General features: G+C 47.1%; 2 protein-coding genes across 2 annotated transcripts in view; one reads left to right on the forward strand and one right to left on the reverse strand.

Moving 5' to 3' along the window:
• Positions 1–5,232: 5,232 nt before the first annotated feature.
• The window catches only part of LOC311232412 (voltage-dependent calcium channel gamma-5 subunit-like), a gene marked incomplete at both ends in the record, with an annotated part of 90,106 nt that continues 74,824 nt past the window's right edge, over positions 5,233–20,514 (forward strand). Inside the window, one exon of the mRNA XM_084319196.1 lies at positions 5,233–5,428. Within this exon, the coding sequence (XP_084175322.1) occupies positions 5,233–5,428 (196 nt within the window). The remainder of the gene's footprint in view (positions 5,429–20,514) is intronic.
• Positions 12,772–17,282, reverse strand: LOC311232575 (tubulin beta-1 chain-like; the record flags this gene model as incomplete). The annotated part of the gene is made up of 4 exons (XM_084319436.1): positions 12,772–13,772; positions 14,704–14,814; positions 14,924–15,032; positions 17,277–17,282. 4 exons carry the CDS (start codon positions 17,280–17,282, stop codon positions 12,772–12,774), a joined length of 1,227 nt encoding a protein of 408 aa, XP_084175562.1.

Raw genomic sequence — 20,514 nt, forward strand, 5'->3', positions numbered from 1 at the left:
GGGTGCAGCATAACAGAAGAGAGAGAGAGAGAGAGAGAGAGAGAGAGAGAGAGAGAGAGAGAGAGAGAGAGAGAGAGAGAGAGAGAGAGAGAGAGAGAGCGTTAGTTAAGCATTAGCTGAGTGGCTAACAGCAGCTAAAGTTAGCTGAGTTGGCTAAGAGAGAGAGAGAGAGGGGAGCTCCAGTAGCTCACCGCGTACCTCGAACGCTATTTCGGCGTCGAGGACAACCGTGCGCGTCACGGATCTGGGGTAGCGAGTTCGACTCCCGGACAAGCCGTACTTTCTCAGAGTGTCTTTCCCCCCATCTATACCCCCATTCAACCTGTTTCTGTCGGTCATACTTGACCAGGAAAAAAGCGATAAACGCGAAAAAGAACCAGCTGACTGGTCAAAGTTTAAAAAAAAAAAAGAGAGAGAGAGAGAGAGAATTAACTCACTTTGTTTAATTGAAACGTGGTCCAAAAAGTGTATGTCCACTGACTGTCCCCAGACTGTTGTCGATGTATATCCATTCCACTCACTGCCCACTGTCCAGACTCCAGACTGAATCACAAGTTCACAACACACAGCTTCGAACATGTTGCAAACTGTGGCTAAGGAAAAAACTGGCATCGCCGCGTCGGCCAATCAGAGAGCTATGGAAATTCTAGACGGAAATTCTAAACGCTTGACTAGACCGCTTCAAATCGCGCCCGGATTCCAACATAATAGTCATATTTCAACGCACAACGCGTTACGCACTGATTGGCTGTGACGGATACAGCGATCGAACAGTGACGCGCACTCAGAGCGTTATCGCGTCTAGCCCGGGCCGAGAAATACAAACAAATAAAAAAATAAAAAAAAGTGAGTCACTTCCTGTTCCTGAAAACGAGTATTTTTTTATTTTATATAGTAACGTTATATTGTGCATTGGAAACACAAACATACTTAAAATGAGTAAATATTATTCATTTTAAACATGTTTATATTATTTATAGGGCTATAAAACAAAAAACAAAAAGATACTTTTTCTTGTTCTGGCCTGAAGGGGGGGCGGCGCCCGTGCGCCCCTAGTGGCAGAGCCGCCACTGCGCGATACCCCGCCTGGCGAGGGCGAAGCCGGGGTAACCCCTGCTGAGCATTCAACAGAAGAGGCACCGAGTCCCCCTGCTGACCACTGGAGCTAGTGGCAGCTGTAACACCAGGTTCCACCCACCCACAACCTGCGGTGTAGGAACCACGCGACGACGGAACATTCTCACGGACAGACCCAGGCTCAGCCATCAACTGGGTGTCAGCCCCTGCCCCCATGAGAAGCGAAGAATGGGGCCGCATACGCTTCAATGAAGGTTCGCGGCCCGCAGCCAAAGGAAAACGATCAGAGCCCCGCTTCTGAGGGTAACAGAGAGAGGATTGAACGGGGAGCGGGCTGCTCGCGGCAAAATGACGACGGGTTGGTTTACCAAACCCGAAATCACCCAAAATGGCCGATCCCTCGGCCGCCAAGGCTGTCGGCCTCGCGATACCCTGTTGACTCTCCAACCAGGGCACCACTGGCGGGGGAAACATGGCCGCCTGTCGAGGATCTCGCCACAGTCGTTGACGAGACCGTGCTCCCACCTCTGGCTGCACAGCGTGAGGCGGTGTAGGACCCAGATCAATAACCGCCTGCGCCTCCACAGAACGCCCAAAAAGACTATCTGTGGAAAAAGGAGTCGTGAGGAGAGAAAACCTATCCTCTTCCCCAAGAGGAGACTGCTCCAACCAAACATGCCTAACAACCAAAGTCGATAGCATCCGAATCCTCCCCGCAGTTATAGCTTGCGACTGAGTCAAGATCTCTATAACACCACAAACATGAATCACGTTTACAATGTCGGTCGGACCCAAAGACCTACAACCCGACGCCATCTTGGATAGGAAAGTAGCCAGCTGAGCCATAACACTGGCCGCCGCTAAATGCCATCCTGCAGCAGTATACCACTCATTCGTCCATACTGCCACCCTCCGAGCCGATATGCTATCAAGCATCGGCTGGGCGGAACGTCGTTCATCCCCGCAGGGTTTCCGTTAGAAAAAATTGTTGCCGGTCTCCGTGACCTGCAAGATTTCAATCTACCGGACAAATGAGATTAATTCCGGTCATAGTTTATTTAGCTTTAAAACAATTGATAGGCAGGCTATATAAAGAATGTCATCCTCAAGGCATGTAGATTTATAATATTATTACTTAAAACTAGGCTACTTTTGCGTATACAGTCATTAATATATTCCAAATAAAATAAGTCCCTCGATACTCCGTGCTGCTGCTGACTTGAAATAAAATAGACCGTGTCTGTGGACAGTCGGTCCGACACTAAACAGCAGTCTGTTATAATCACATTTTTATGAGCTAACGAATTCCGTTATATTGGACATTTGTATTAATTATATCAAGCGAAGAACTGAGAAAGCAGAGAGACGGCAACATTATCGTGGTTTGCGTGACGACTCTCTCCACCTCGCAACGACTTATTTGCAAAGAGTATGGCGCTGCAGGGCAGCTGTTCAGCTGTTATTGGCTCTTTTCTGGGAACCGCACAACAGCGCCCCCCACCCAACATTGGCTGAAAATGGCTGAATTGGAGTACTGCTGGAATATTGCATTGTACTGCTGGTACTGCGGCTCTACAGCTTCAGAAAAGTCCGCACAACCAGCACTAAGCTCTCGCTGACAACGTCGTTGTCATTATTAGAAGCAACGAGGAAACAAATGTAATGATCGTTTCGTTCATCGCATAGGCTATTTAATTTTAGCCTATTTTAATACAATTCAAATAATCAAATTGTGCTTAGACTCAGGGAATTATTTTCACCGGACATTAAGACCGGAGAGATCAAATATGTCGGACTTAAACAGATTTTGCCGGTAAAATACCGGTAATTACCGGCTAACGGAAACGCTGCATCCCCGCCTGGGCACAGAAAAGAAGCTACCTGGCTGCTTAGCCAAGGTACCCCCGGCCTGCACCCCATTGTCAGCCCCTTCACCCGTAAAAAAGGTAAATAGAGCTCAGCAAACCCCCCCACATCCACCACCGACTGACCTTCATCAATGAAGCTGGCAAGAGGAGGGAAAAGCGGAATCCCGCGGCGGGGATTATTAGACATTCCAGCGTCAACATCAGCGTTAGCAGAAAAAGCAGTAGTAGCATTAGCGTTAACAGCATGTTCCAGGATCGCCAGGACATCGCCCACTACAGTGGAACGATCGCCAAGCCGCCCCGGCCCTAGTGCCGAAACATACTCCACAGCACGACCAACACCGTCATTGATGCCTACTGACACAGACCTCACCTTTGTACAAGCCGACCCGTTAGTCAAACCTTGTACGCTGCCCCTCGGTCCGTCGCCGTCAGCCGAGGAACCACCAGCACAGGTCTCATGTGTCGCCGAAACAAGCTCCGGAGAATCCAGGGAAAAACAATCCTCCGGTAAGCTCTCAACATTACGAATCTTCCTTAATCTTTTCATCCTACTAGTTAACGTATGGTGCACGCAGCCATTACGCTGGGACGAAAATAGAGGAAGGGTGTTTTGGTGACCAGAGTCACGGTTATGTGGGTTGTGCCACCATGGGGGCGGGGCCCCATACAGGTGGGGTGCATGTAGTTGTTTCGTTGGGAGATACAATAGGTATCATAGGAGATAAGGGGTATCTCATAAGGCTCAGAGCGGGACGCGAAAGCAAATACGATATATAACCTGAGATGTTCCACAGCGAGTCGGCCTCACCGAGCCGTCTCTCCACGGGCTCTTAACCTGTTCAAATCAAATCAAATCAAATCAAATTTATTTATAGGGCCCGACAACACACGTTAATGTCCCCATGGGCCGTACAGGTCTTCTTTAAACAGGTCAAGAAGACAACATAACAATAAGTCAAGAACAGAACAAGAACACCATAGGGTCCAAACATTTTTTAGATCAATGCAAATAAACGAAAGAATGCAAGCACTCCCAGACATACCCCACGCGAAGGTAAGGAAAAACTCACTACCACACGACAGCCGGTTAACCCTTTCACTGCCACACAACAGCCGGTTAACCCTTTCACTGTGACAATACAGAAGGTTAGCCCTTTACTATCACACAACCGACGGCGATGCTCCATCATTAGCATCATTAGCTCCGCGGAGGGTTAAGATGTGTGAACTAAGCAATAGAAATAAATAAAACCAACAATATATGGAATATTAATACAGTCTATTCCACTATAGCTATATCCGCGCGATTGGGTTTAGTTCTTGTTCATTTATACATTTTCTCCGAAATGAAGCCTTTAACCACCTGTGCATTGTATGTTACTATTGCACTTTACTGTTACATTTGTACTCTGGTTGGATGCCAGACTTATTTTCTTTGTATTGTACTTGTGCTATTATGATGACAATACATTTGAATCTAATCTAATCTAATTTTGATTGCAGATTGCCAGTCGCAAATTGCTTTCGAGCTACAGAGCGTGCGCTGCTGCATCGTTAATAAGCTATAGATTTATATGGAATTCGTTAATATATTTGTTAGTCTATTCCACTATATTCTATAGTATATTCCCTGTGATTGGTTTTAGTTCCTATTTATGTAGTAATTTGCAGTGTGTCTGCAAGGCTCATGATGCCTCATTGAGTCATGACTATAAATGCAAATGATACAAATATTGTCGTATTTATTATTATTATAATAATTAAATTCCAAGGATGTCTGTAGAATCAACAATCACCAACTATTTATCCCAAATGAAGCCTTTTACCAGTTTCATAACCTGTGCATTGTACAGTACGTTTGCATTGCACTTTACTGTTACATTTGCACTCTAGTTGGATGCCAAACTTATTTTCTTTGTATTGTACTTGTGCTACAATACATTTGAATCAAATCTCAATTTGATCAGTCGCAATCACGCTACCTATTGAATATTTCCCCCATAAGGGTCAACACAAAGCAGATGCAATGGATAGCCTCTCCTTATAAGGAGCTGGCGGGGCGTGTCAGTATGCAAATGAAGGTGTACGAGAACGAGTCACTTACGAAGACCGTTTCACGCGTTCAGGAATCCGGAGGAGGAATTTCGTAAATGTGTTAGTGCAAACTTTTTACAAAGATAATTACTTACAAACATGTTACGAGAATGAGGTCCATTGTGTTTATGTCTCCCCCCGTCTTCGCAGCTCCTCTTTCTTTTGCACCCCCTGCTGGTGAAGCCGTGGTATGAGCCTGTTTGGCAGGAAGGCGCTGACGTTGCTGAGCAGTGTCTTCTCCGTGTGCGGCCTGGCTCTGCTGGGGGGCGCCGTCAGCACCGACTACTGGCTGTACCTGGAGGAGGGGGTCATTCTGCCCCTCAACCAGAGCAATGAGATCCGCATGTCCCTCCACTCTGGGCTCTGGAGGGTCTGCTTCCTCGCTGGTGAGTTGGTTCTGGATGGGTCACGTCCAGGGGTGTAAAGTACTCGAGTAATTGTACTTTGTTACAATACTTAAAGGTGACATGTACTATAAATGTCATTTTTCAGTCTCTAGCATTGTATTATAGTAATAGGAGTTTGTATCAATGTGTTTTAGTGTCTAAATACCATATTGGCGGATTGCTCTGATTCAGCTCAGCCCCTTTCCTCCTCCAGTAAATCAGGCCATTTTGATTTGAACGTCTGAGTCATGTCATTCGGACGCTGGGTAGCGCACAGTGATGCGATTGGCTCTGTGGTTGGAGCTAATGCCCGCCCCCATTCTACCTAGACTAGACAGCGAGTGGAAGCCACTTCCTCATGCTGCGAGGCGGAGTGGGGCCCGAGATGGAGAGATGGAGAGAGAGGGAGCACTTGGGGGAGGGGGGGACCTGCTGCACGGCACACGGGAGAGGGGAGGAATGGAGGCCCACAAGCTGTGTCGGGTTTCACTCTGGAAGAAGCTCTCTCTCTCTGTGTCGGGTTTCGCTCTGGAAGAAGCTCTCTCTCTCTCTCTCTCTCTCCCACCCCCCCCCCCCTCTCTCTCTCTCTCTCTCTCCCTCCGGAGTGTGTGCAGAGGTGTCGGGTTTCGCTCTGGAAGAAGCTCTCTCTCTCTCTCTCTCTCTCTCTCTCTCTCTCTCTCTCTCTCTCTCTCTCTCTCTCTCTCTCTCTCCCACCCCCCCTCTCTCTCTCTCTCTCTCTCTCTCTCTCTCTCTCTCTCTCTCTCTCTCTCTCTCTCTCTCTCTCTCTCTCTCTCTCTCTCTCTATCTCGCTCAGTCTACCAGTCGCAGACTGTGTGGGCTGACTGTCACTCAAAGTGCTTATGGGCGGAGCCAGGCCATAACAGCCTGAAATCTTGAAGCTGGAAAATGATGGTTTTGAGTACTTGATTAGAAATATAAAACAATGCATTTTTTTTTTTTAAAACCTTACAGATGTCTTCAATAGACTAACAGGAATTGTGTAAAGTTGCCCAAATAGTGCTAGGAATAGCAGTACATGTCCCCTTTAAGTACTGTTTTGGGGGGATTTGTACTTTTACTGGAGTATTATTAGGTTTGTATACTTGTACTTTTACTCAATTACATTTCAGAGAAAAAAAACATACTTTTTACTCCTTACATTTAAAATGCAGACCTACAAAGTACAAATCTCACAGGTCCAACAATTTTTATTTGTATTTGTTTCTCTGGCCGAACTAACGTTAACATTATTAATCCTGCGGCCGCGCTTTATTTAAAAATAGCCAATCAAATCCCCACAATGGAAAATGAACCCGCCCATACCCATGCTGATTGGTCCTTGTGCAAAACTAGAAAGCGGGGATCTTTGATTAAACACCTGCTATCAGAAGAATAGACGGTCAGAGTGACAAGCCATAGAAGATGGCCACAAACAATACGAGTGATGAAGAGGATGAAATGGAACATTTTCATTGCCCCGGAATAAAAAGACGTTTTTACTTTTACTTTTTAATACTTAAGTACATTTAAAAGTAGAAACTTTTTGACTTTTACTCAAGTGTGTTTTTAGCCAGATACTCTGACTTTTTTGAGACGGTACGCATACTTTCACTTAAGTATAATTTCTGGGTACTTTTTACCCCCCTGGTGGTCATGTCGTCCCCAAGGACTTCAAAATTGCGAGGGTGACCCCTCTGCACAAAAAGGGCAGCAAATTAGACCCAGGCAACTACCGCCCTGTTTCTATTCTCACCTCCATCTCGAAAGTCATGGAAAAAATAGTCTACGAACAGGTCGAAAAGTACCTAGCGGAAAAAAATCTAATCTACGAATTCCAATCTGGCTTCAGAACATCCCACTCCACTGACACATGCCTTCTCTATTTGAATGACCACATCAAACAAGAGGTGGACGCAGGCAAATACTGCGGCATGGTCATGCTGGACCTACAAAAGGCCTTTGACACGGTCAATCACTCCATTCTGATTGACAAGCTAAAAGCAATTGGTTTTGATAGTCTATCAGTGAGCTGGATGCAATCCTACCTTGAGGGGAGGGAACAGATGGTGGAGGTAAACGGTACCCTATCCCCCCCCCTCACAGTGAGCTGTGGTGTTCCACAAGGAAGCATACTAGGACCGCTACTGTTCCTAATTTATGCAAATGACATGTCGTCAGCTTGTGACTGCAACTTGTTCCTGTTTGCGGACGACTCAGCCCTGCTGGTCTCTGACAAGAACAAGTTACAGGTTGAAAAAACCCTCAGCTCGGAACTAGGCAGAATCTGCATATGGCTCGCTGATAACAAACTATCATTACACATGGGCAAAACAGAGTCCATTCTCTTCGGTTCAAATAACAAACTCAGCAAGACCGACGGCTTCTCAGTTACAGTGGGTGACAATATTGTCACAAGGAAAGATGAAATTACCTACCTGGGTTCCATCCTAGAGGCTAATCTCTCCTGTGACAAAATGGCATCCAATGTAATAAAAAAAGTCAACCAACGAACTCGATTCTTGTACCGGATCTCCTCTCTGGTAAACAAGAACACCCTGAAAACTCTGGCAGGAGCACTCATTCAGGGGTACTACGACTATGCTTGCACCTCATGGTACCAAAGCACCTCAAAGGCGCTAAAAACAAAATTACAAACATCTCAAAACAAACTGGTCAGACTACTGCTTGACCTTACTCCTAGAACCCACCTCACCCCTGCCCACTTTGACAACCTAGGATGGCTTAGAGTAGACGACAGAGTACAACAACTTGCAATGGGCCTGGTCTACAAGATACACTACACGACCAAGGTACCCATGTACATGTCAAAATACTTCCCAAAGGTCAGTGAATACCACGATCACAACACCAGAGGGAGCTCCACAAATCATGTTAAACCCAGATTCGGCTCAAATAAGGGACTAAACACGTTTCGCAATTATGCCACATCAATGTGGAACGCCCTACCCAAAGCTGTAAAGGAATGTGGATCACTACCCACTTTCAAAACCTCTCTCAAGGGACACCTACGGGAGACTGCAATTCAACACTGGCCCCTGTAAATATCCTAACCCAACCCCCTCCAATGTACAGTCATTTACCTAGTATGGTTTTGTCAATAGTTCAATGTACAATTGTGTTTGTTTGTACAGTGTCTCCTCCCCCCCCCCCCTCAATGTACAGTGTTACTTGTTTATACAGTGTGCCCCCCGCCCCCCCCCCAACCACCTCCAATGTAAATTACCCAGTATGGTTGTCAATATCCCAATGTACCCAACCCCCCCCACCCAACCTCCTCCAATGTACAGTTTCTACGTCAAATGTATATACTCCCTTTTCTTGACTCCTTCTGTATCACAAACAGTACTGTATTTGCAAATCTGGTATGTCATAAATGTATAGATGTAGCAGTACTGACTTATCTGTATGTCATGTATGTCATATATGTCTATATGAATTGAAAATGGGGGACCCTGATGGAAACAAGACGAAAGTCTTTCTCTGGTCTGCATCCCCTTAACAATTGTATGTATTGAGCCGTACTGTATTGTACCCATTCTGCAATCTGTTAAATAAAGTTTTCATTCATTCATTCATTCATGTCTAACTTACAAGTTGTGATCCACATTGTTGGATTGGATTCAAATATAAAGTATTGTTTGTTTCCCTAAAAATATTTGTCTTGGCTGAGTGGGGAGATCTTTAAAACCAGATCCTATAGGAGAGAGAGGCAGGCAGGCAGATCCTATAGGAGAGAGAGGCAGGGAGGCAGATCCTATAGAAATGGAGAGATCACGCTAGGAGGATTTCATCTGATAGAATTTTGATAATTTTCCTCATTCATGTGTCTCTCAAAGATTGTACTTTATGACCAGTGGTGCAGTACCACGGCGTCCCAGCACTTTTCTGAGCAGAAGTACGTGCACACAAAAAATGCGTTCACAACTTTCACTCGACTCGTCGTCCGTAATAATCATCTGTTCTGTGCGCACGCGAGGGAACATGTATGCGCATGCGCACGCGCGGGAACTGTGTGCCTTTCTCCGTGCACTTTCGCCGCTCTGACGGCCCCGGCAGACCAGACGCGATTAAAGGCGGACGGACGGACGGGCGACCGCCGCTTCACTTCCGCTCCCATGTTAACGGACGTAGCTGTGCCCACTGGCATCATTTCCACTTTGGTTGGATTCGAGGCGGCGCGGGAGGCGTGCGCCACGCGCATTTTCACTGAAATACACTCAGTATCTGCATTATTACCACACATATATATGTGTGGCAAATGCTATACTACATTACTGCATTCATAAGCAGGAAGAAACGCAAACCCTCTTTGAAGGCTCTGACGTCACGCTAAGTGAATGCAACATTCAAATTACAAAAGGATAAATAAAAAATTCAAAGAATAAATAACAATGTCTCAAGCCAAGATGAGGAAGAGGCAAACCAGTCATGGAGGTATGAAGACAGCCTATATGCTAAGAGAGGATGAAGCTGAAAAGGCAAGCTTAATGGTACGCCTTGCCAATTTAAAGAAAAAACAAGAGCTTGAGAAACAACAAAGAGTTTTGAAATATGAAACATTGGAATTGGAAAACAGACAAGCCAAGCAAGCAGCCAAGCAAGCATCATCGATAAGAGTCTTGACTGAGAGGCACAGCATTGAACCGGCCAATGAATATCATAATAATGATGCTGATAATGTTTTTTATTAATCACTGTGTTGATTTCTGCTCCAAGGAGTGCGAGCACAAAATACGTAAACTCCCCCTTGAACTTCGCAAGTCGTGGTCGGAGTCCAGAGGAGAGGACAGCGATGAAGGAGAGGACAGCGATGAAGAAGAGGACAGCGATGAAGAAGAGGGCAGCGAGGATGAAGATGAGGATGACGATTTCATCACATCTCAAGTCAAGTCAAGTCAAGTCAAGAGTTTTAATTGTCACGGCATACAGGTATACAATGAAATGCGGGTGGTCTTGCCCGCAACGATGTGCAATACAGTGGTACATATAATAGAATCAAAAGAAGAAAACAACATTGTGCAGTAACAGGTAGCAGGTAACATGGAGTGACATCTCGGTATCTGTACATAGTTATTTACAGAGCATGTGTGACATGCTAGTTAGCTTTGGTAGTGCAATACACTGTTCCTGTTATTCTAATTTAAAGTGTCCTTTCCTTTGGCCATAAGTGTGCGTGTGTGCGACATGAGTGTGTGCCCGCTCATGTTAAAGTGTTAAGTGGCTGCTCGTGTGTGAGCGTGCACAGTGTGCGTGTCGTGTGTGTGTTCATGTGTGCTTGTGTGTGGACAGTTCAATGTTCTGAGCACTCAATGTTCATTGTTCATGGCTCTGATGGCCTGGGGGAAGAAGCTGAGCCTAAGCCGCTCTGTCCTAGTAGCTGGGGTTCGCAGGCGTCTGCCTGACCTCAGCAGCTGAAACAGGCTGTTATTGGGGTGGTGAGGGTCTTTCATTATCCTGCAGGCTCTGGATTTGCACCTCTTGTTGTATAGAACCTGCAGGGGGGGTAGTGCAATACCCGTGGTACACTCGGCTGAGCGCACCACTTTCTGTAGGGCCTTCTTGTCCTGTGCCGTGCTGTTTCCATACCAGGCAGTGATGTTTCCGGTCAGGATGCTCTCTACAGCTCCTGAGTAGAAGGACTGGAGTATCTTCCCCGATACTCTGAACTTCCTTAACTGTCTCAGGTGGTAGAGACGCTGTTTCGCCTTCTTTACTACTGTGTCTATGTGTGTTGACCATGTCAGGTCCTCTGAGATGTGGACCCCCAGGTACTTGAAGCTGCTCATCTCATGTTCCCTCCAAGGAGTGGATTGGATGGGTTGAAGGTGACCTGCTGGGTCCTACCCAGAGACTTCCTCAGAATTAACCTTATATTGACTGCCAGCTGTTAAACAGCTCTGAAGCAGAAAAAGGGGGAGACTATGACTTCAGGACACATTCTCCCAAACGGTTAGAGCCACTCCCTCAAACTAGGTTGAAAAAACTACTGAAAAAGTGTATTAAATAATCTGTGCATGCCAGCAAACGAGTCAATATCTACGGCATGATTTGTTATTCATTTAGAAGATTAAAGTGATATAAAATATTTATATTCTAGGATGCAAAATACATACGACCAGAACTTTGTAACCAAATACTTTTTGAATACTTGAGAATCCAAACCGAGTGTGTACTTGTCATAGAGAATGCGTTGAGACGACCGTTTGCCAGGACGATTTCAATAAAAGCTCTATTCTTGATACAGTACCACTCTAATTTCACCGGTGTGGGACTCGATTCATCTGACCAGTGGTCATTCACACACGTAGACAAAGGACTGACCAAGATACGACAGTTTTGGTGCCGCGACGAAGACTTCTTTGACCGCGACGGGGCCCCTGCGTAAGCTGACCAGAAGTTCGACAACTCAGGTGAGTAGACAAGTGATGCTTGGGGTTAAGGTGTCTGGGCCGCAGCGGGCACTGTCGCGCGGTTGTCAAGGGCCGGGGAAGCGGGCGACGTAATGCAGTAAGCAGTGGGAGTGGCGCCGGCCGCCGGGCCAAGGCAGGGCGGGGACGACATCGACACTGTCGGAGGACGGGCTCTGTGCGGTCTCTGCCAGGTCAGGGCGAGGCGGGGATCAGGAGTGTGTGTATTGCAGTATGTGGTCAGCAAATATTGCAATTCAATCATTTGTTAGGGATAGCTTAGGGCAAGTAGGCGTTATGAGAGTGAGGTAGGGGGATGTGAATATACCGAAGTCAGGATAGAAATTAATATACTTGAACTCTTTGAACTACACCCACCCATCAATCTATCTGTAAAAAATTATAATAATTCTGGTAGCTGTATAGTGGAACTCTTTGAACTTCACCCACCCATCAATCTATCTGTAAAAAATTATAATAATTCTGGTAGCTGTATAGTGGAACTCTTTGAACTTCACCCACCCATCAATCTATCTGTAAAAAATTATAATAATTCTGGTAGCTGTATAGTGGAACTCTTTGAACTACACCCACCCATCAATCTATATTTAATATATAGTGGAACTCTTTGAACTACACCCACCCATCAATTATCTTTAATATATAGTGGAACTCTTTGAACTACACACACCCATCAATCTATCTTTAATAGATAGTGGAACTCTTTGAACTACACGCATCAACAGACAAGAGAAGAGCCAGCAAAAAGGTGACAAAACATAAGGACAGATGATGGAAACACACTGGAAAGGTCATCTGACAGGTCAGTGAATTACACAGCTTGGTAGAGGCACCATTACACCCAATTTAAGCTACATCCTCCTCCTCTCCCTCCTCGTCAAACTCGCCCTCCTCCTAGTACTGGTACTTAAAGTACTCAAACACCAGGTCGTTCATGTTGCTCTCCGCCTCGACGAACTCCAACTCATCCATGCCCTCTCCGGTATACCAATGGAGGAAGGCCTTGCGCCTGAACATGGCGGTGAACTGCTCGGAGATGCGCTTGAACAGCTCCTGGATGGCCGTGCTGTTGCCGATGAAGGTGGCCGCCATCTTGAGGCCGCGGGGAGGGATGTCGCAGACGGAGGTCTTCACGTTGTTGGAGATCCACTCAACAAAGTAGCTGCTGTTCTTAATCTGTATATTCTGCTTGTCGACCTCCTTCATGGACATGCGGCCGCGGAAAATGGTCGCCACGGTGAAGTAGCGTCCGTGACGGGGGTCGCAGGCGGCCATCATGTTCTTGGCGTCGAACATCTGCTGGGTGAGCTCTGGGACCGTCAGGGATCTGTACTGCTGGCTGCCCCTGGCGGTGAGCGGGGCGAACCCGGGCATGAAGAAGTGCAGCCGGGGGAACGGGACCATGTTGACGGCCAGCTTGCGCAGGTCGGCGTTGAGCTGTCCGGGGAACCTGAGGCAGGTGGTGACGCCGCTCATGGTGGCCGACACCAGGTGGTTGAGGTCGCCGTATGAGGGGGTTGTAAGTTTGAGGGTGTGGAAGCAAATGTCGTACAAGGCCTCGTTGTCAATGCAGAAGGTCTCGTCTGTGTTTTCTATGAGCTGGTTGACCGACAGCGTAGCATTGTAAGGCTCAACAACTACGTCCGACACTTTGGGCGACGGCACCACGCTGAATGTGTTCATGATGCGGTCTGGATATTCTTCACGGATCTTGCTGATGAGCAGGGTGCCCATGCCGGAGCCCGTGCCGCCGCCCAGGGAGTGCGTGAGCTGGAAGCCCTGCAGGCAGTCGCAGTTCTCCGCCTCCTTCCTCACCACGTCCATCACAGAGTCCACCAGCTCCGCTCCTTCCGTGTGGTGGCCCTTCGCCCAGTTGTTACCTGCACCGCTCTGGCCTGCAAACAACAACAACACATCAGCAATAATCTCACAGGACCAGTGGTGGAACATTTTATTTACATTTACCAAGTAAAAAACGTAGAAATACCCAGATGAAAACCTCAGGTCTTAAAATTCACAATTCTACCTTGGTAAGAGAAAGAAAGTGATATTGAATCATCATCATCTTCGTTTTACGTCCCTATTTTCCCACTACAGTGAAGTTGGACGGACGATGACTCCACGCCACTGGAGTCATTATTTTTAGTTTGTAGCTAGTTTTATACCTCGGATGCCCTTCCTTACAGGTTTTTATGTGTCGTCCAGTTATGGTTGCTCCCATCAATGTCCTCTTGAAGTTTGACAAGACTTAAAATGTGAATCAGCTTCATCTACCCATGATACGTCTCGCATGAAATTTTTTTTTTCTTCAAAGTAATTGATAAATATTTCCATTGAAATGTAGTACAGTAGAAGTACAAAGTTCCCTCAAAAATGTACCTTGGTACAGTGCTTTTGAGTAGAAATACTTTACACCATTGCACAGGACATGTGGCAACATTAAATGTAACATGTCTGGCTGTGTGACGTCAACTTGTCAGCATGAACAGTACCAGGATAGCTTAGCACAATAGCTTAGACATTGCTTTTGGGATTTGGCACAAACTCATTTATTATTTACAAATTATACAATATATTAAAACTACTAGCCACATCGTTACTAGGGAAACTACTATAACAAGTTGACCCTTGATGCTGCCGTCTGACGTCAGTTGGAACAGGAAGTGAAGAAGTCACTGGCTCAGGTTAAATCAAATTAAACCTGTAGCTACATCAGGCACAAACAATGGAGCGCCACTCAGTGGCCAAACAGGGCACTGCAACTAAATAACACAAATACAATCACATTGTGTCTGTCACATAATCTATGACAATTTCATTACCTACCGAACACAAAGTTGTCTGGTCTGAAGATCTGGCCGAAGGGTCCGGATCTCACTGAGTCCATAGTCCCTGGCTCTAGGTCGACAAGCACAGCACGGGGCACGTATTTACCACCTAGGGGAAAGAGAGGGGAGAGCAAGTCAGAAAAACACAACAGCAATTGAACTCGGCTAAATGGAATGTCATCATCATCCAATTAGGAATTCCCAAAATGAAAAGTTACCCGATGCTTCATTGTAGTAGACATTGATCCTGTCCAACTGCAGGTCACTGTCTCCGCAGTATGTGCCCGTTGGGTCAATGCCGTGTTCATCACTAATCACCTCCCAGAACTGAAAGAGATAAGTCATTGAATTAGGTAAGCATTAAGCAATAATATACAAGCAATGGCAAAAACCCTATTATTCTTCCAAGACCAGGGGATCAACTACTTCCATGTTTATGTAGCTGGTTTAAGGCCTACTCCTCTGTGTCGGTCGTGTATAGCAATTGAGGACAGGCTCGTGATCCACTTTACCATTTATTTGACCTGTGGTTCAAAACAGATACACAATTATCTTTTATCCACAGGATGGCGCCAAACAGCTAGCAGACTCTCCCTCATTCAGGTTAGACTGCTATTTTGAATCATGCATTGAAATAACACGTTGGAACGGACGTTCGAACCTTCGTTTTTAATTAAAAGATGTAAATAAAAAAGGTTATTCTCATTTTTCTTTTATATATATATATATTTTTTTATCCTCAAACTAAATCCTCAATTTGAATAAAGTGATTAATCTGATTAAATTAGTCTTTTTTCTTTTATTATTTTGTTAGTGATGTAATCAAAAATAACACTTGGAACAAAAAAAAAAGATAATACGATTGGTAAACACTCTGATTAACCAACACACTTAAAAGAAAACTGGATGAATTATTATAATAATATGTGGTTGGCACTTCTTTGAGGATGTACAAAAATATATATATATATTAAAAAATAATTGAATTATTTCTTTTATTTAAATTTTTTTATTAAATTTGTATTCATTGATAAACCACAAAAAACATTATCCACTTGAGGAGAGAATGTGTATATCTGTGTTTTAACTTTGTGTACACACTTACTGCCCATAATGGGAGTAGGTATGCGTAACCATCAATCTTGGTAAGCTGATAAAATCACTCCATTAATCCTATGCAAACAGGAACATGTGCACTCTCCAGGGAACATTGGCGTTTTGTGACAGAGGAGGAGGGGAGTCTCACCCATGCACTGTACAACGTGCTCCATTATTACTGTACGACTTAAGTTCTAAACCTGTCTCCGGGAAAGTGCACAGTCACAGTGTCAGGGTCTGTGTCTTCACAACAAGCATCAGTGCAGCACAAGATGACACACTATAGCCACTGTGCCACCAACACTGATAATAATGATAACGGGATACCAACTGGTGACAATGAAGGCATTTGAGACACTCACCTCCGGTTTAGCCTCCGGATTCTATTGCCCCCTTCCCTCTGGTCAGTGTCCCGGCGATACTCCCTGTGTATTCTGTTATTATAACAAACCGACCCTCTGATTCAGTATGTCAGTATGGTTTTCAACCTCCTCTGTTTCCCGAGCAGGAGCAGGAGGCGGAGGTGCCCTCGGCCCAGGCACACGTGGCTCGCTGCCGCAGGATGTGGAAGCGGGTCCGGGCGGCGCTGCAGAAGGTTTCGGTTAGTACCCAGCGGCAGGCTAACCGCAAGCGTCATCCGGCTCCGGTTTACCGTCCTGGGCAGCGGGTTTGGCTTTCCACCCGGGATCTCCCTCTCCGGGTGGAATCCAGGAAGCTGGCTCCTCGCTTTAACTAGGGCCCTTTAAAGTGGTACGTCGGGTGAATCCTGTGGCTTACAGGCTACGGCTTCCAAGCTCTATGAGGGTTCATTCGACGTTTCATGTGTCCCAGTTGAAGCCGTTCCTCTCATCGCCCTTGGCCCCGCCACTGCCTACGGTTCCTCCGCCTCGGTTTATTGGTGGTCAGCCCATTTACACGGTGCGGAGGATACTGGGTTGTAGGCGGAGGGGTAGGGGGTTTCAGTTCTTGGTGGATTGGGAGGGGTACGGGATAGAAGAGCGTTCTTGGGTGCCTCAAAGGGATATTTTAGATCCCAGCCTGGTGCCTGGTGCCGTTCGTCGGGGGAGGGTACTGTTACGATTCTGGTTCCTGACTACAGTCGGGAACCACCCACCTTCTCTGTCATCTGTCACCTGACGGCTGTCACTTGTTTTTCCCTGTCATTTAGTGCTGTCACTTAAGGGTTGGCTTCTGATTGGCTGTCACGGGGGTGTGTGTGGAATGTTGGTATTTGGTGGCTATTTAACATTCCTTTCCTCTGCTTGTCATTCGTCAGGTCTTCACTATAGAGATAACGCGGCCGGTTCCAGTTCTGGACCACCACTAAGCTCCATTATCTATTCTCTCGTTCCTTTGCCTTTGGCATAGTATCCTAGTATTACTCTTTGTGTTCTTTACTATTAAAGTCGAACCTGTTCAAGAGTATACCTTCTCCGTCTCTGTGATTGCCTACAACAATTGGAACTCACCTACCTCCATCCTGACATATTATGTTGTTCAAGTGGGGAATGGGACCATGATAACTTTCCGTTTTTGGAAAGTAACGTGTCTGCTTGTGGTTGAGAGACAACAGGAGCATCTGCACTAAGGGTCTCATTCTCATCAGAGGAGGACGCCTCATAATCAGGGTCTCAGACACATTCTCTCCTATGTCACTTTCACCGTCAAATATCTGTGACAAAACTTCACTGGCAGAAAACTTTTTCTTCAAGGTAATTTTCAAATTAGAGTTTAGAAGGCTGCTATGCAAGCTATGTTTGCTCCTCCCCTATGTTGCGTAAAGTTTAGGTAGTCAAAAATCACAAATAACAATAACTGTACCACCTGTAGCAGTCTGGAAAATATGGTATATTATTCAGAACTGCTGACTGTGTTTATATCCCTTTTTGTACACAAAGACATTCTAACTAGTGTCATTGATTCACACGAACAATGACACAAACGTCCCCGTCCAAAGAGCGTTGGAATACGGATTATAAATGACAGTATTGATTCATATTCTACAGTGCGCCTCCCCTTGTGACTGGCGGGCGGGACCAGCAGGGGGCAGTAGCAGGCAGAGAGTGGCGGAGAGAGCTGAGAGATGATAAAGGGAGGAGCCCAGCGGAAGTCGCTCTCTTCGGCAGTGAACTTGACAACGAGAAGTCACGTCTAACGGGGGCTCTGGATAGCCCCGTTGCTGACCTTATGCCGGAGTGCCCCGTGGAACAGTGACGGGTGATAGGAAGTACTGGCTAGTGGATACGATATCCTAGCAGTACCAGTGTTATGATATGAACAATAAGTGCAGAGTCACGCACTAACAGTCGAGTTATACCTAGTTACAGTGAGCGGTATAGGTAGCGTGCGGCTAAGGATCACAGTAGTATTGCTCGTGTTATACTTAGTTACAGTGACGGTATAGCCTGCGTGCCAGAGACGTGCGGGACCTCCAAGCAGTCTGCCCGGGCGTCAACAGCTGTTTGCACCGGAGAGCTGCAACACACCTGCTCCAGGCTGCCTGCAGGACACGGGGAGTTCTTTACCACCAGCAGAGGTCGTCATCGCCAGCACCAGCTCAGCCCGCGCTGCCTCTCTGCCAGCTCCGCCTACTGACATCCTCGCAAGAGCGTTCGACGCCATCTTGCCTCCCGGACAACAGTGGAGTGGCAAGGCGGCCATTTCGGATGAGTACAAACGAGCAGTGATGCTCCCGATTCCATATACAGTATACAGTGTGGTGCTGCCCACGGGCGAAGTTAACGTTGTTAACCACAGTGCATAAGGGGATCCCCAGACAATATATACCGGTATTAGCATAGGACTTTTGCAAGGTATTTTGTGGGCTCACTCTTTTATTTTATTTCCTTTTCTTTGAGCGTGATACAATGTGTGTGTATTCATATTTTCCCATTCAATTAACCCTTCCCTGGGGGGGGAAGTTACAGACCTGGTGCATTATAATTAAAGCCTTTTGAGGTATTATTCTGGCCGTATAATTAAAGCCTGTTGAGGTATTATACAGGGTGAAGACCCAGACGTGGGTGATGAGTCAAACACAGTGAAGTATATTATCCCTGATAGTAACCCAGAGGTGGGTGCATAATATACGTGTTTATGAGGTATTGAGTTGAACAGCAGGGGCTATAGTAGGACTTCAGCCCAATTGGCCACTAGTATTAAATAATTGTAACTGAACAGTACAATTAACATAAAGACTTGAATGGGGTTCTGTGTGCGTGTCCATTCCTGTGCCCTGCATTAACTCTTTTGGTGTGGGTAACGTATATATATGGTTAACCCCTTCCTACCCAACTCTCCCCTTTTCATTGTAAGGTTTCTAGGGTCATTGAGGGAGGGTACTGCTTGCGGGGGAACTCAGAGTATTTGATTACAATTCAGTCACGAGGTGTGGGAGGGTCTAAGGAGCGACTGGGAGGAGTGGGAGCGTGTTGGGGAGTACTGCTGACCGCCCTGCGACAGGGAAGGAAGACCAGAGTACCAGACCAGGTTGGTAAATCCCGGGCCCCATCCACTCACACTACCAGCCTCCAGTCGACGCCCCAGGCCCAAAGACGAGGGTGCAGCCAGACAGAGTTCTGCTGTGTCCAGCTACCTCCTGACTGCCAGCAACCGTTCCCACGAAGCAGGGATAATCCACCCTGCTACATTTGGCGTCACGAACAGGATCAACATCCTACTCCACTCCCTTGTAAGTGACGACCCAGAGACCTGAAATGTCGGACGACGACACCCCGACGCTGGGGGCCAAAGCCGGGCCGTCCCGGGTGAAGCAAGGAGGGGACTCGCCGCCCCCGCTCAAAGAGGAAGAGAGGGGAGCCGAGACGGTGCGGACCTTGACCGCCGAAGTGGAGTTCCTAAAGGGTCAACTCCAAGACCAGGCGGAAGCCCTAGACCACCAACACGAACAACTGGAGCAGGCCAGGCACCGAGAGTCGCGTGCCTTGGCCCAAGCCATGATCCAACAGCTTCCTCCAGCGCCCCTCCCGGTGGTGTACGTCCAACGAGAGCGGAAGTGCAGCGAATTTGGAGGGGGGAAAGAGAGAGGAGAGCCGCTGGTGGACGACTGGATCCGAGACATGAAGGTGCATTTTCGGAGCAGCAGAGTGCCCGGTGACGAACAGGCGGAGTTCGTACAGCAGCATCTAAAGGGCGCGGCTAAACGGACGGTGCGCTTCGTGCTAGAAGGGACCGCCCCGGAGCCGGACGCCGTGTTCCGGGTGCTGCAGGAGACGTACGGAGACAAGACCTCGGTCAGTGCCCGCCTGAGAGAGTTCCTCGACCGCCGACAAGGAGATGGCGAGACCGTGAGGGAGTTTGCGTATGATCTACAGGAACAGATGCGTTGCATACAGGGCCGGGAACCCCAACGAGTCGCGGATCCTGCCGCCCGGCTGCAGGAGCAGTTTGTGGTAGGCCTGAAGGATGGGATGCTGCGACGGGAGATGAAGAAGTCCATAAAAGAGAACGGGGAGCAGACGTTTCTCGAATTGATGATGGCGGCGATAGACTGGTCGGAGGAGGAGATGGTCCTGCCCCTCCCTAGGGGTGACGCCCAGGCCCTGGTCCACGCCGCAGCCGCAGAAGGACGAGAGGCCCAGATGAGCGGAGACGCAATACAGGGAGCTTTTAAGTAGCTCTTCGCAGGGCAAGAGCGGCTGGACGCACGTCAGGAGCAACTCTTCCAGTCCGTACAACAGACGCGGGACGC

Source organism: Notolepis coatsorum, assembly GCF_963971535.1.
Source record: "Notolepis coatsorum genome assembly, chromosome: 7".
Taxonomy (NCBI): Eukaryota; Metazoa; Chordata; class Actinopteri; order Aulopiformes; family Paralepididae; genus Notolepis; species Notolepis coatsorum.